This window comes from Clarias gariepinus, chromosome 13 (assembly GCF_024256425.1).
Source record: "Clarias gariepinus isolate MV-2021 ecotype Netherlands chromosome 13, CGAR_prim_01v2, whole genome shotgun sequence".
Classification (NCBI taxonomy): domain Eukaryota; kingdom Metazoa; phylum Chordata; class Actinopteri; order Siluriformes; family Clariidae; genus Clarias; species Clarias gariepinus.
This window is the reverse complement of record NC_071112.1, coordinates 1,644,869-1,660,702: the sequence shown is the minus strand read 5'-3', so window position 1 is coordinate 1,660,702 and position 15,834 is coordinate 1,644,869. Positions and strand designations below refer to the sequence as shown.

General features: G+C 38.3%; 1 protein-coding gene across 2 annotated transcripts in view; it reads right to left on the bottom strand.

Moving 5' to 3' along the window:
- rbks (ribokinase) overlaps nt 1-15,834 on the bottom strand; it is a 45,004-nt gene that overhangs the window by 10,042 nt on the left and 19,128 nt on the right. For both annotated transcript variants that reach the window (XM_053509260.1, XM_053509261.1), the window contains exons 4-8: nt 13,789-13,852; nt 13,573-13,635; nt 12,940-13,104; nt 7,324-7,415; nt 2,804-2,992 (exon numbers count right to left, since the gene is read on the bottom strand). In XM_053509260.1, the coding sequence (XP_053365235.1) occupies nt 2,804-2,992; nt 7,324-7,415; nt 12,940-13,104; nt 13,573-13,635; nt 13,789-13,852 (573 nt within the window). The remainder of the gene's footprint in view (nt 1-2,803; nt 2,993-7,323; nt 7,416-12,939; nt 13,105-13,572; nt 13,636-13,788; nt 13,853-15,834) is intronic.

The following is a 15,834-nucleotide window of genomic DNA, read 5'->3' as shown; positions in this document are numbered from 1 at the left end:
AAATAACATCACAATTTTTGGGAACAATCTCCAGTTTTCTCACATGACTTACAGTATATAATGCTTTTAACGGTCTTTGTCTCAAAGTAGGTTCACAAAATCAAAAGAAAATTATGGAAATGTGTATGAAAAGTGAGAAAAATGTGTATAAATAATAATGTTCAGATTGGAACAGATTGAAAGGAAAAACCTTTTTTCCTTCTTCCTCAGTTCCCCCTGCTAATGCATTAAACACTTTACATTATTATTATTATTATTATTATTATTATTATTATTATTTACAATACAATACCTGTTTGCCCCATCCAAGTCCCACTGCACATACAATACTGTTCGAAAGTCTTAGGCATCATATTATATGCTGTGTGCTTGTTACATACTGTATGTTTATCATGTCTGCACAATTATGTACAAAATCATTCAGTGTTTTCATATATAACTTAAAAAATTAATAAATAAATAACATTACAGGAGAATATATGCATGGCTGTAACGAAAAAACATATAGTACAAGAGCAGTTTTCAGATGGAAACAAAAAACCTAATGTACGCTCCTGGGATTTGCATAAAAATAGAAAAATATGGCATAAGCAAAAGATGCTTTTCTGCGTAAAAGAAACTTCTATAAAGAGCAATAAAATAAACAGTCAATATTTGGAGTGAAACACTTTGCTTAAAATCAGGAGTTTTAGACACAGATTTGTTCAGTTTTATAAGTAAAACAGCTGTTAGGTTTTACTGAGCGTGCTGGAGAATCTGAGTTCTTCTGGTAACTTTGTCACACTCGCTTCTTTCAATTTTTATATAGACGTTTCCATCTGAAAACCGCTCTGTCTTGTACTATATATGTTTTTTCTTTACAGCCATGCATACTGTATATTTGTAAATATGTTATTTATTAAGTAATTTTCAAGTTATGTATGGAAATACTAAATGATTTTGTACATAATTATGCAGACATGATAAACATCGATAACCAAATTGGTGCAGCATATAATATGGTTCATATCTGTACATATTGTTATATTTATACTGTAGTGCAATAAAAATTTTTCTGGTTATTCTCACATTTTCTTTCCTGCTTCTGGTCTCTAAGGGCTATCAGACAAACTGTCTCTTTCTCTTATTTAATCAGAACCTTGAATTGACGTAATCTTGACCATGTTAATTATTTATTTATTTTTTTTTTTCATTTTTAATTCTTAAATTGTTTAAATTGTTAATTTTTTCCCAACTGTGTGTGTGTTCAAGCACTGTCCCCTTAAAAATGTACTACCGCACGTGTAGTCACATGACTGTGCCCCATCCAGTCTGCGACATGGAAGCAACATGAAGTTCGAACTCTTTCGTTGGAAAAAAAAAAAATTCTCCATATTTGCAGTAAAACACTTGGCAGTGAACTATGTGGACAAAATAACCAACAACAACAAAATAATCATTAATTAATCATATCATAACCGGTGACCTGGTGACAGGGTCATGGGACGTCCTGGATCACTGATGCACATGGGGAGCGAAGGCTGGCCCGAGTCGTCTGATCCAATAGAAGCGCTAGTGTCCTGTTGCGGCTTCTCATATTTTTATTTTATTAATTGTTATATAATACTGTAGATGTTGGTTCATTAATGTATTTACTGCACAACACCGTACCACATACTTCCAGTAAGTGCTTAAATCTCAAATTATTGAAGTATAAAGAATCACATTTTTTTTTTTTGCTCACTATAAACACAGCTGAAATGAATGTACACCCGTCTGCAACACTGAACCGATCGCAGCTCCCAGCACACATCCATAAGACTGTTTTAACATGCTTACGTTAAGTAATACCCAGTATTATTAGAACAATTCCCATTCTGTTCTGTTGAATGATTCATGGTGAATCTTCGTGGATCTCAGATTCAGGGATTAAAACATTCATGACAAATGCTGACACTATGAGTGAAACTACAGTTACGTTCATTATATAATAATAACCACAACGTGAGCAGGCATTAAAGCACATGCATTAGTACATTACAAAATTACTCTTTATTTACCCAAGAGTAGTTTCTTGACACTTTACTTTAATTTGACATTATCGAATTAAATGTTCTTTTTTTTTCCTACATTCTACCAAAAGTAAGTCCAGATTTGCCTTAGACAGTACGAGTGTGATCCCTTTTCCTTCCACACTATAACTATAGCTATTTGACAGGTTTAACAGTTAATCGGTATCAGTGAGAAGCTGATTTGGTACCAAAGCCACTGAAGAACCCTGTGGAATGAGTCAGCCTATTTAGGGTGCTATTGAAGGAAATGCCAGAAAACCACATGCAAAACAATGAAGACCATTTTAACCGCTGCCTTAAACCTAAATACAAACTGATTTCAGGAGTATTTTAGATTAGTGAGGTTTTGTATATAAGTAAGCGAATACATAAATCAATCCTTTGCATTGACCGAAAGTTGTAGCCCTCTTGGGTTACTTATCTTATGAGTAAATACTGATGAGTAGACACTCAACCGTCCTTCTGAGAGATATTTTTCACTTATGATTAATGCAACATGTTTCTCAGGCATTGGCCTTGCCTTAATTAGAGCACACTTTATGTTTCATCTTCGTCATTGTGTCTGACATCATTCGGCCTGACGGGGAAACGGTGAGCCAAATTAGCTCATGTAACATTTATAATTCCATCCAGCTTTAATGTTTTGGTCGTTGAGTGTCTTCACTTGAGTCTTGCATCGGTCTGACGATGATATAATACTTTATACCCGAGCTGCAGGTTAAAGACTGTATATGATAAAGCCGTAGTCTTACCGTGGTGTCCACTGGGTTGACCGGAGTTGTTGGGATATGTTTGGGTTTGGGGTTCGAGGCCTGCAACACCACACAGCCTTGTGGACCCATAGTGACAATGACTGCAGCACAACCTCGGCTCAACAGCTCCAGACCTGCACGTCCTGCGTCATCCACTGACGCTACACAAGCCCCCGTTAGCAACTCAGCCTGGGGGCAAAAAAAACACTGCTGTGTCAGCCGGGCTGCATGTGGGAAATTCGCATGACTAATCTCGAGCAAGCATCTGAATATAAAATATCTATCTATCCTATTCTATCCTATCTATCTATCTATCTATCTATCTATCTATCTATCTATATTGTGCATTTGTGCATATCTACTGTACATATACTTTATATGTAACATTTTCTATGTATATACTGTAATTCCACTCTATATCCGTACACCATTTATCTATTATGACCCCAAAAAATAAAACAAAAACAATAAAATTTTACTTCTACATTTATAACCTAATCTACTTTTTGCATTACTGCAAACTCAAATAATTAATAATAAGTTTCCAGTGGAAAAATAAGATTAACATTTGATTCTCATCATTATTATGCACTTTAGTCCTGGTCTTACTGTCCGTAGTATCTACGCTCAAAGCTGGGATTTAAACTCGAGCCTCATCACCACCCTTCTACCCAACTGATCTCTGTTCACGTGAACATTGGTGGTAAATAATGAGTAATTCATTCATTCTTTTCTGCTTGATAAATTTCCTGCTATTGAAAATATGCATTTTCGTTAAGTCTTTGATTCAGGTTTAAAATGTAGCAACGTCTCGTTGTAACCATCTGATTACGAATGAAATTGATTAGGCTTATGTGCATTCCTTTATGGGACATCAATCATCATTCATCGTCATCCATAGGATCCAAGGAACCTTTGTAGTCCAACTAGGGACTGTTGAGGCCAGTGGTAACTGTTGAGGCCGTTGTATTTATTCTCATTTGTATGACTTCTAACATTTACACACACATTCACACTCTATGTGAACTCTATTGGGAACACCAATTAGCCTAATCTGCTTGTCCTTGGAGGGAGGAAACCGGTGTACACAGAGGAAACCCACCAAGCATGGGGAGAACAGACAAACTCAGCAGATTTAAAAGCAGATTGCTCGCTGTTTTCAGAAATTTAGCCTCAGCAACATGTGACAGGTTTTTGCAGACCGCTGTGTATAAACCCAGAATCTTACAAAGCACAACATGCAGGGGTGGCTCAGTGGTTAAGGAATTGAACTACGGTTTAGAAGGTTCAAATCCCAATCCCAAGTTGTCCCTGTTGGGTTCTTGAGCGAGGCCCTTAGGCCTCAACTGCTCAGATGTATAATGAGATAAAAATGTGAGTCGCTCTGGATGAGGGCGTCTGTCAAATGCGAAATGTAAAATAAAGCCCAGTATTGGCTACTCTAGGTTTTCCAGGGCAGCTCTGGCCACCAGGATGTTGGCAGTAGATCCCTTGGGTGCTGAGGGATGCAGGATGGGTTAAGTCCCTTACTTATGCACCCAATGGTGTCATTCTTGCTCTTGAAATGTGAACTCCATGCTTTTGATGCTCACTGAACGTCCAGAGATGCGCCTCAGAGATGTTTAAGTGGGAGTAGAAAGTAGTCGTTTTATATTTTGTGTATTTTATTTATGGTTCCCTTCGTCTTCCATGGCCGCCTGCCAGAACAGAGTAGCACTCGGATTACTCATCTTTCCAAGCCGATCTACGTGCCTTGGTGTGTTCTCAATTATTTGTCTTTCACTGCCCTAAACTAAAGGCATGGGATGAAAGCATGACTAAAAGCGAGAAGGTTGAGACTGGAGCCGACGTGTACCCTGAGCTCTCACTTTCATGTCCCACCTGTACATTCTTCTCCTCTCCAGCCTCTTGGCCACATCAAAGTTGGTCTCATGGAGCACTCCGGGTCACAGTCGTAGCTCGTTAGCCCCAGGACACGGTGACTCACCAGCCACGCATCTGCCTTCTCCAGTGTTTTTTTTTTTCTTTTCTTTAACTGTTTCCCATCAATCCGTGCCCTCGTCTGTCAGCTCATCCAGCCAAGGTGTTAGCGAGGGCGTTTCCAAACACACCATTTACCGTAAGTTGGAGAAAACGACCCCCCCCTCCCCCCCGACCAAGTATTTCTCACTTACGCGACAAGAAAATAACTGTTCGGCGTGGTGTTTTCATGCATCACTGAGCGGGTCATGACCTGGTAGCGGAGCCTGGTGTTCATGCATGTCCCTTTCGACACATGGTTTGAAGCTTTGATTATTCTGATCACATTAACTTTATTTACTTAACAATAGTATTATTAGATTTTCGAATCTGGAACAACTAACTTACAATAAAGTTTGTTCACGAAGGTTGATGGATCCTGAATTTAATATCAGAATAAGTTAATAATCAACAAGGGAACAAAGCCGAACCTTCAAATTTGAACATTGTGACTTTTAAGTAAAAACTTTGTAACAGAAATGTACAAGTTGTAAGTTGAAATTTCCATCCTGTCTCGATAAACTTATACTAATAATATGTAACACTAACAATATATTACTTATAATAACTACTCCATCAGCCCCGACTCCATGTGTTCATGTGTTCCACCGCGGGGAAAGGGTTTAACTTTTAAAAGGACTTTTTTTTTTTTCATTATACTAACTCAAAGAAAGATCGAAACTACACGCTGGTGAAGAAATTACTGGTTAAAGTCGCTACATCGTAAGTAATGACACCAAATTTCGTATCATTTCTCGTGGACGTTAGCTTAAAAAGTTAAGTGTTGCGGTGTAAGAGGAATAAATCACTTATCATGCTTTTATTAGGTATAAAATAAACATATTAGCATATTAACAAACATGTTAGCTTGGTAACCGTTACTCCACTTTGTTGTCAGACTGCATAACACCAGCTAATTAATTATTTTAATTCCTTACTACATTACTTCATTTCTGTATGCCTTTCCCCCCCTAAAAGTTACAAATTACAAAAAAAAAAGCTTTGAAAACAGAAAACATTTAGAAAAACTAAAACATCTTATTTAAGCAGTCATGTAAACTATATTTAAAACTTGCATCAATTTAACCTTTCACTGCTACATCAGGGGTTTTGTGCATTTCTTCTGAAAGCACACAAAACTAATCCAGACTTTTAAACGATTCAGATTTGTAATGCTAATCTGTGAGTCATTAACTTTATCATCAAAAGGGAAAACAGGAAATATGATATGCATTAAAAATTCTGAATTGTGCATTGTGCAAAAGGCTAATTTTTACTTAATTTGGTTTATAAAATTTTTAAAACATTGTCTGAAATTCCATACTTTTCAAGAAAAAAATGCATTCATGTTGAAACCAAATGGCAATAAACATGAGTGTAAAATTCCAAATAAATGGCAGTACACATGTAGCACAATAAAAAAAAAAAACAAGGACGGGAAGTTTCTTTTTTTATTTTTCATAACCTTTTAGTGGATTAAAATAAAATGAAATTATTGTTCGGTCTTTAAAGAAAAACCCATGGATTAAATGCTTATACTGTACAATACCTACTGTATAAGCATTAGTGATGTAACACGATCCCTCTATCTATATTCATTTAGTCCTAATGCAACGTTTGGACAAAAAAAAAAAAATTGGACGCTTAAAGATTTCATTCAATCAGCTTTAGATTTAAAAAAAAATTCATAACACTGTCTCCTGAGGCTTGTACAGTGGACACGTTGCATGATGGGAGCATCGCTTCATGTCCTTCCCTTCTCACCCTGACACGCCCATCACTCTGGAATAGGGACCCAATCAGGACTCATCAGGTCACATGACCTTTTTCCATCACGGACTCTCTAACTGAATAATTTTTTTTCTGACGAGTCTCACTATAGTACAAGTGGTTTTCTTATGGACACACAGCTGTCTCAATCCTGTGAGTTCTCACCACATTCTCACCGTGTGTGTGTGTGTGTGTGTGTGTGTGTGTTTGTATGGAAATGCTTCTTACTTTCACTATTAAACACAGCTCTGGTTATTACTGTTGATTTTTTTTTTAACATGAAACCTCATCAAGCGTTTAAGTAAACGCCATTCATGATTCTTTTTTTCCGAACACAGTATTTCCAGAGACTTAACAGTTCACACTGTCCTTCCAGGTACTGATGATGTCCTGGACAGTTTGTAACCCAGTTACAGTCATTTTAAAATCACACAATTCTGAAATGGTGATTTGTTTGTTTGTTTGTTTGTTTGTTCTTTGGCCAGGACGTGTATCTGTAATCAGAAGCACAAAAGGTTGTGGCCTAAAGCAGAAGGATTGATTGAGGTTACCGCGCACTCGCTCAGTACAGGAGCGTAAAAACCACTGGGTTTCCTCCCTCCTCCTTTATCTTTCTCAAAAGTATGCATATGTACACAAGAATATACAAGAACTACTTGGAAAAATAAATGAAAGTAGTCTTCCGTTGTGTGTTTGTGTGTGTGTGTGTGTGTGTGTGTGTGCGCCTTCACCTCCGACTCATTGCAGCAGAAAACATCAGATTCCTTGTAGAAGTCAGGGTGGAGGTCAGGAATAGCCGGGGCGGGGTTAAAGATGCTCCTCACTGTAGGTGATACAGAATAAAATAAACAATATCCATAAACACACAGTTTACGTGACGGGTTGTTTAAGGATAGGTGCTGCTGCTTGCTCATTTCAGGAGAGACCTAACCTCGAGTTATGTGACTTATGAGGAAACAGCAGCTCACACCACGACAAAGCCTTTCCCTTCACGTCACACCGCACTCAGTGCGAAACTCGCATTGGATTTCACTCGATCTCGAGTTGTGTCCTTCTCTTACTGAATGCCAGTTTCAGAATGATGTAAATACCCAGTAATAACTTCCTTGTGCCTTCAACAGTGCGCCGTAAACCGCAGAGTAACCAAAACACCGCCGCCCTTCTCCTGCGCCAGAGGGTGTCTCATCTCTGAACCGAAACCTGATGCGCATCACCTACACGTCAAGATATCGGCGTATTGATGCTTTCGCACGGCTTGGAGTTTTCCTTATCTTGCAAATCACACTCGTCTTTCGCACACAGTCCCTTCTGCTATCGCCATCAGGATGACTGAAAACTTTGAGTGTGTAAGAGCATGCGTCATGTCCTAGTCATCCTTTAATGTATTTTTGCTGGATCTCACTTGCACTCTTATCATATCACTATCTGATATTCTGACAACAACACACAGGCTGAACCATCAGACTTTTACAAAAAAAAAGTCATTTTATACTGTATATATTAACACTTAGAAATTACAAAAGCATGAACAACTCTGAAACCTTTCCCTCGACGCTGCAGGTGTTATTACACATCTGGTTTTCTGACGTGCATCTGGAGAAGTGGGGTGGGGGGGAGGGGGGATGTTTGACCAAGACAAATGAGTCATGTCTGACATGCTTACAGTTGCTCATGCTTCCACACGCAGGCTAACATACGTTCCTTGATCGATAAACAACGTCCCCATGTCGTTAAGTTTTATTTACTCCTAACACCTCGGAGATAAAAATGATTTAGTCACCGGAAATGAAGACTGAAATGCCGCTGAGATGGAAGTGTTGGACCGGTTAAGGGGAAAAGTCGACACGTGGAATGAAGTGTGTATAAAGGGGGTGTGTATAAATGTGCATTCAAGTGAAGGGAAAATCCACCCCGAGGGACTTGAATGTTAATATTTATATAATCACCATGTGATCTTCGATGACATCTGAGATTTATTGGAGAGGAAATTCTGACTTTAAAAAAAACAACAAAAAAAACCCTCCTTTCATTAGGTTTCTACTGATTATAACGGAATAATAATAGCTGGATCGGAATAAAAATGTAATGTAAAGGTGATCGGGGTGAATTTTCAAATGGAGATGAGATGAGAGGGGAGGTGTAGACCTTTGATAATCCATTCAACTGGTAAATATTAACCATGTTGTATATACTGTAAATGCTTGATCTGATAAATATCTAAATAAATATATTCGTTCCACAGATTTTCTTTCCATTCCTGATCAGTAAACTGCAGGAGAACGACCCTCTCCGAATTGTCTTTACTTCACACTTTCATCCATTTCATCCATCCAGAGACCATAAGGCAGAAACACTAGGAGGCCTACAACCTAACCTCAAATCTGGAAAAAAATACTTCTTTTTATGATATATTTCAGGCACTTTACGCATCTCAAAAAAAAAAGTTCTTTTTATATTAAATACTTTTGGTCAAAATATGGTATCGGTGCTAAAAAGTGTCTCATCTAGGTGTATAAAAGTGAATTTTCAGATAGAATCATATACCGCCACTTTTCGTAATACATTTTGCTTCTTATCTTTCGATCTATGCTTCGTTTCTTTTGTAAATATGATACGCATTTATATTTTTATCAGACTAAAAGAAACACGTTTGCTAAATACAATTTCATGGACACTACATTTACAGTATGTAGTGTCCGTAACCTTTTTTAAAATTCAAATCTTTCAATGATTTTCAATTGTCATTCAGATGAAACTTGGCCAATTTAGGTTTTACATGAAAAGACATAAACCTGAAAAAGTGTATTATTCTAAATTGTTAAGATATTGCAACATGAATTTGACATGGTTACGGACACTACAGATTTTTTTTTGGAGAAACATCTTTAATTTTGCACATTTAAGCAACGATTTTTACAGGTCATACTGTATGTGTTTAGAAGCTTACACCAATTTAAGTATCAATACATAAAGAAATATGAATAATTTGCATTTAAAATGAAAATTTTTTAAAACTGAGACAGTATAATGCTGAAAATTTGCCATTTTTGGGGCCAGCATCGTGAGGTTAGCATAGTGATTGGTCACTTTCATGTTACATAAACTTCAGAAGTAGCTTCTTTGGCCACAGACACTTTCTTTATTATATGCATAACATAAAAAAATAAATAAAATCAGCACTGATACTGTGTTTTGGCCGTTTGAGAATATAAACACACATCTTATCAGATCAGCCTCCAGTTGAATTGAAATCTCTAATCAGAAAATTTTCAATCGGATTTGGGAAATATTGTCCATGTAATTGTAACCACTGAGACGTTAGTGTAATTACACTGTCACGTGGTTTCCCACGATGCTGCTTGGCGACCTTTAAACAGCCATCGCAGTAGGAATGATCTCTTCCTTTAATCTGTACTTAAAGATCGTGATGCTGCAGCGCATCACTCCTGCAGTCTGTCCAGCTGTCTCACCTCCACATCTGTCTCACTTTGTCTCCGTTCCTACTACGTTTGATTTCCTATGGCTGGAAAAAGCTGGAAGAACGACACAAAAGCTGCAGGTCTCGAAGGTTTAAAAACTTTCCTTTACCCGCGTCGTCGCGTTATGAATTAACGACAGCCGCTCAGACAGAACAAAGGCCATTTTTTTTTCTTTTTACTGGAGTGAGCTTGAGGAGGTGGCATGTGCGTATTGGAGCTGGAGAAGTGCTATTCGTGCACGTCACCGCCTGACAAACTCATCCTTAGTGATATTCACGTAATCCAGGCTAATGGCCCACTTCGCAAAACTTGATATGATCTGCTAAAACGACAGCGCCGATCGTTGACGCGTTTCTGGGTGGTGCCGAGGTGACGACTGTTGGAGTGTGATAGAGAGAGAGAGAGAGAGAGAGAGAGAGGGGGATGTGGGAGACCATCTGCGGTGCCCATCTGCGCACGAGCCATGCCATGGTTCATCTCCAAAAACCCGAGACGAGGGCGTTTTCTATTCAGCGGGTACCTGATTAGATAAGGTGTTAATGATGTCTGCGCATGTTAAGTAGGATTTCCTGTTTCCTGTTTTATTTGGTGCTAATCTTATCCGTCTGCATCGATGACGTTCGTGCCGTGGGAAACTCCGTAAGCAGGGACGTCGGCGTATATTAGGCCACCAGCAAGAAGAAACGGTCACAATTAGAACGTCCGGAATAAATAAAATCTAATATATGTATATAAAGCTGATGTACAGTACGCGTTCCGCCTGCTGAACCGAAAATGTTCTCACTTCTGCTCCTGTGAGGTCTTTTCCGTATCCTCTGAGCTGCTTTCTGATCCCACGGCCCAATTATTATTTCTGCTACTCTCTCTCCGGGCTTGGCCGGATCGACTGGCACGTTCTTCACGACTTATCTGTTTTAAACTCTGCCAGGTTTTTTTTTTTTTTTTGTCTTATTCAGATCATGTCTGTAGATGGAAAGAGCCATGACAAATCTTACTTTGTTGATTTTACCTTATGATCAGATTTGTTATCTTTTTTTTCGCAGGATACCTTTTCCTGGAATCTTTTTCATATAAAGACAAAACAGGAAAATAATCATCTTTTAGACAATTCTCCATCTTTTAGACAAAAACTACAAGGGATGACAACAACAGAGAGGGAGAGAGAGAGAGAGAGAACCAGGATGACCTGCACTACTTGTGTTATTCATCACGGGCTGTGATTCATTTTATTAGAATATTAAAAATGACTACTGTGCAAAACATCTTAGGCACCCTGTGTTTTTTATAACTCTTATGGATTAAAAAAATATATATATATATTTTAGGACTTTATTATCGAGTCAGTACAACAAAAAAAATCTGATTTCCAAACATCAGTACAGTAATTAAGCACAAAATTAAAAGTTGCATGAAAACATCTGCCTACCAGGAAGCAGCGTCTTATCCATGCGAGTACAGGACAGACCAAAAAAACGAAAAAGAAAGAAAACGAAGCGTCCTCAGGAGAACTCCAGTTGGTCCTGCAGGGTGCTGAGTAAAACTTGAGCAGCTAACTTTCCTGCTTTTGTTTCCTTCACACCTGATTGTTGGAGATCTTTACACGGCACGCGGCTCTTACTGTATGTTGCGCGTATTATTTCTTGTTCTTAACAACTAACATGAACTTCATCAAGAACAATAACGCCGCTGCTGTCCCACACACACGTCATACCTTCACACTTTTATTGTTTTATATACTTTATTTCTTAGTATACAACTAAACTTTGCACGTTCTATTTAATTTATATGTTTAATATATTCCGATTTTAACCACATTTTATTGTTTACTTTTATTGTAAATCTGTAAATTTATACATTCAATCCTTTTGCGAGATTTCTTTTCACATTTTACATTCTTATTTTTTATATTTATTAGATTTTTTTTAGAATTGGTAATTTTGTCTTTGTTTTAATTGTATTCTGTAGTGAAATCTTTCTATCCTTCTGTCTTTCTGTTCTATCCTATACTTCCAGTTTTACTGTAGGTGACGAACAGTCGTATGATCATTTCACTAAAAAACAATTAAATAAAAAATGTCAATTTTAAATGTGAATTCCCCCCCAAAAAAAAATCATTTGGTTTAATTAATAACTGTTTTCTGGGCTTATTTATGCATTTATTTGCATCTGCCTTAAACTTTTGCACTGTACTGTACATCAGCTCGCTGTAGTTAATGAAAATGTTTCACATAAAAAAATTATAAATAAACAAAAAAACAAAAGAGCCTGGAATCCAAAGAAAGGACTGGAGAGCGTTCCGCAACATTAAATATGGGTAACTATTACGCCTTGTTCACTAATTCACTAATTAATAGTTAATAATTAAAAAAATATCACGGACAAATTGCTACTAATAATGGGAGGCACAACGAAATATGTTTAAGATTTGAGGGGGGGGAACGCTGGAAACTCCATCACAGATGAACAAACACACAAACACAGCAAATTACATCTTATCAAGTAAAAATATCTTATATGGCTACAATGAAATCCCTCTAGTATTTCCTTCCACATGATTACAGTAAACATAATTAACGATCATTAAACCAATTTTTTTTTGTTCAACTGGCAGATCATTTTAATTTACATCATTTAAAACATTTATTTCTAGAAAGAAGCTAAAGTATGTATATTATATATGTCCTGTATATAATGTTATTCGTATTGAAGCTCTATAAATAGGTTTAATAACCCTAATGACTCAATTCAACCTTATAATAGGAAGTACTACAGTACAAACCATTTGGTCTGTACATGTCTTTTTTTTTTTTGTTGTTGTTGCAGTGCATGCACACACACACACACACACACACACCCACCCACACTGACCGTTGCTCTGTCGTGCCATTCTCAGGGCCTGCAGTGAGATGTGTGAGCTGATCTCCAGCTGGCAGAGCAGCACTTTGGCTTTACCCAGGGCCGAGCGTGCCCGCTCCAGCTCCTCCTCCCCGAGCAGCATGTTGGCACCTGCTACGATCACTATGGCGTTTTCACCTGAACACACACACACACAACACTTAAAAAAGTTGAGATTCACATTAGTATTTCAGTTTAACATGAAGACTGTCCTCGAGTCACTGTGACTTTAGCGCGGGAAGCTGCGACACCACCGCGGTATCGCCGGGTTGTTATGGTAATGCCTGATGACGTTACTGGCGAGCCCCCCTGAGAGGCATGTGGATCTCCACCAGACTCGGAGTCTCTGTTAAAGCTGTGATTAGTGACATTTACAGCACAACAGGCTGTGCATTTAGCACCAGGCTGGTTATGTCAGCGACCCCACCTCCAGCAGGGCTAAATAAAGCCGAAGCTGCTATAAACTATGCGGCGTGGGCGACGACCTAACCCACCCCCGGGTGGAGAGGAGCGCACTCATTTATTCTTCATTCAGGAGTGCACTTTGTGGTATTTTAGACGCTGCGAGTGCAACAGGGCGCCACGTACTCGGCAACTTCACGCTACCTGCATCGTTGACGATAATGGAGGCAGCACCGGTCATGGCTTCGGCTGTCTGAGTCACAAAAGCTGCACAGGGAGAGAGAGAGAGAGAGAGAGAGAGAGAGAAGTTCAAATCAGCAATGACACTAAACACAGTGCAGGAGGCATGACTCTATAGTGTATGTCACGGTGACACGGGTCTCTGTTAAAGCCTGGCATGCGGAGGGTAAAAGAACTTACCTGTGCTTACAGAGTTCTCTTTAAAATTCTGAATATAGCTGCTCCCGAAAAAGTCTTTTCCAACCTGAGGAGGAAGAAAAAAACTGGATTGGAGGAAGTTAAAGTACAATCTTCGGTTCTTTAAGTCCTGAGCTCCTGCACCAAAAGATTTGAAGCTCATAGTGAACTCCATAACGCAGGCCACCATTCAGTGATCAGGTGCATCGGCGTCTAAAGATCAACTCACAGTGTGTGTAATACATCATAATCTGTATTAACAGGACAGAGAAATAACCTCAACGTTTAATGTACAGCCCGTTATTCATGCTAAAGCAGTATTTAGGAACTACTGTTAAACCTGGAGGAAATGTGTGTGTGTGTGTGTGTGTGTAGTTATAAGAGTGAGACCTTAAAGCCTGTATGGGGTTCAGTTTTTGAACAATAACAAAATAATTAAAGCCCAAGTGGCACAGATCCGTGCCAGCAACTCAGGGTAATGATAATAATAATAATAATAATAATAATGACAATAATAATAATAATAATAATAATAAAAAAAAAAAAAAAATATATATATATATATATATATATATATATATATATATATATATATATATATATATAAAACTGCTTATATTGAAGCCTTGCTGGCGTGTGTTAACAGGGAGGCTCCAGGCTTCAATCTTCATATTTGACTTTCAGGATATTTCAGGTAGAACAAACGTTATCATTACTTTTATAACATGTACATTTTACCACTACAGGAATATTGGATGGACGTCGCAAACATGCAGAACTCTCAAAATGAGCAAATTATTATTTTTTGGTCATGGAAACAACCAGAAACAACCGAAAACAACCATAAAAACACGTTATCATGTGTGTCTGTGCCATTTCTTTGCCTTTCTGACCATGTTTCAAATGTTTTTGCTCAATAATGTTTGTATAGTTGGTTAAAATAACCTAAAATTCATCATATTGCCAATTTGAAAAAAGGGATATGCCCTTCAGTACTGCACAATTCTGAGTCCTGTATATGTTTATTAAATAAAAGAAATTGCAAAACAAATAATGTCTAACATGCTCTGAGCTTTAAGCACTACTGTACAGTCCCGGCACCAAACGAAGTGTGTATGCAAACCTGCATTACAAACTGATCCCCAACCAGTTCCTTCCGTCATTTTAAGGTCTGCAAAGTCCATTCTTGAAGATCAAAGTGGGTTACATGTTGCGGTAAACTTCATTAGCGAGTATGCCGAAAATAAAGCTGAGCATCCGGATTGATAAACTTTGAAGGCACTTTCTGAATCCCTTCTGCAGGATGTTAAACTAAAGGTCAAATGAGATTAAAAAAAAAGGTGGGGGGTCACCATTTCAGAAGGATCAAATTATTGAGCTGGATTAAGAAAACAAAGAAAACAACTAAGGATATTTGAAAAGACTGGAATTGGGTCAGGAATCCTTCAACACATTTTCCAAACCTGGAAGGACAGAAATGAACTGTGTGAGAGAAACGTGTGTTCGGGAGATCGTCTGACTCTTAGTGAGGTTGCATGGTAAAGAAATCAACAGTAAAAACCAGAGCGGTGTTTAATAGTGAAAGTAAGAGCATTACCACACACACACACACACACACACACACACACACACAAGCGGGATGTGATGAGAACCCACACGACTGGGACTAAACATCTGCCTGTCCATAAGAAAACCACTTGTTAGTTAAACTCAACCCGAAAAAAGGCTTCAGTTTGCATTGGAGCATAAAGACTGGACTTTGGAGTGACGGAAAAAGGTCATGTGACCTGATGAGTCCAGACTGAGCCTATTCCAGAGTGATGGGCGTGTCAGGGTGAGAAGGGAAGGACATGAAGCGATGCTCCCATCATGCATAGTGTCCACTGTACAAGCCTCTGGAGACCACCAGAACCACCAGAGGATCACATCTATGGAGGGTTTCTTCTTCCCTGATGGGACAAGGAACACAAAGCAGGACGAGGAACACATGAACCGGACACCGCAGTGTGTGTGTGTGTGTGTGTGTATGTGTGTGTGTGTGTGTAATCA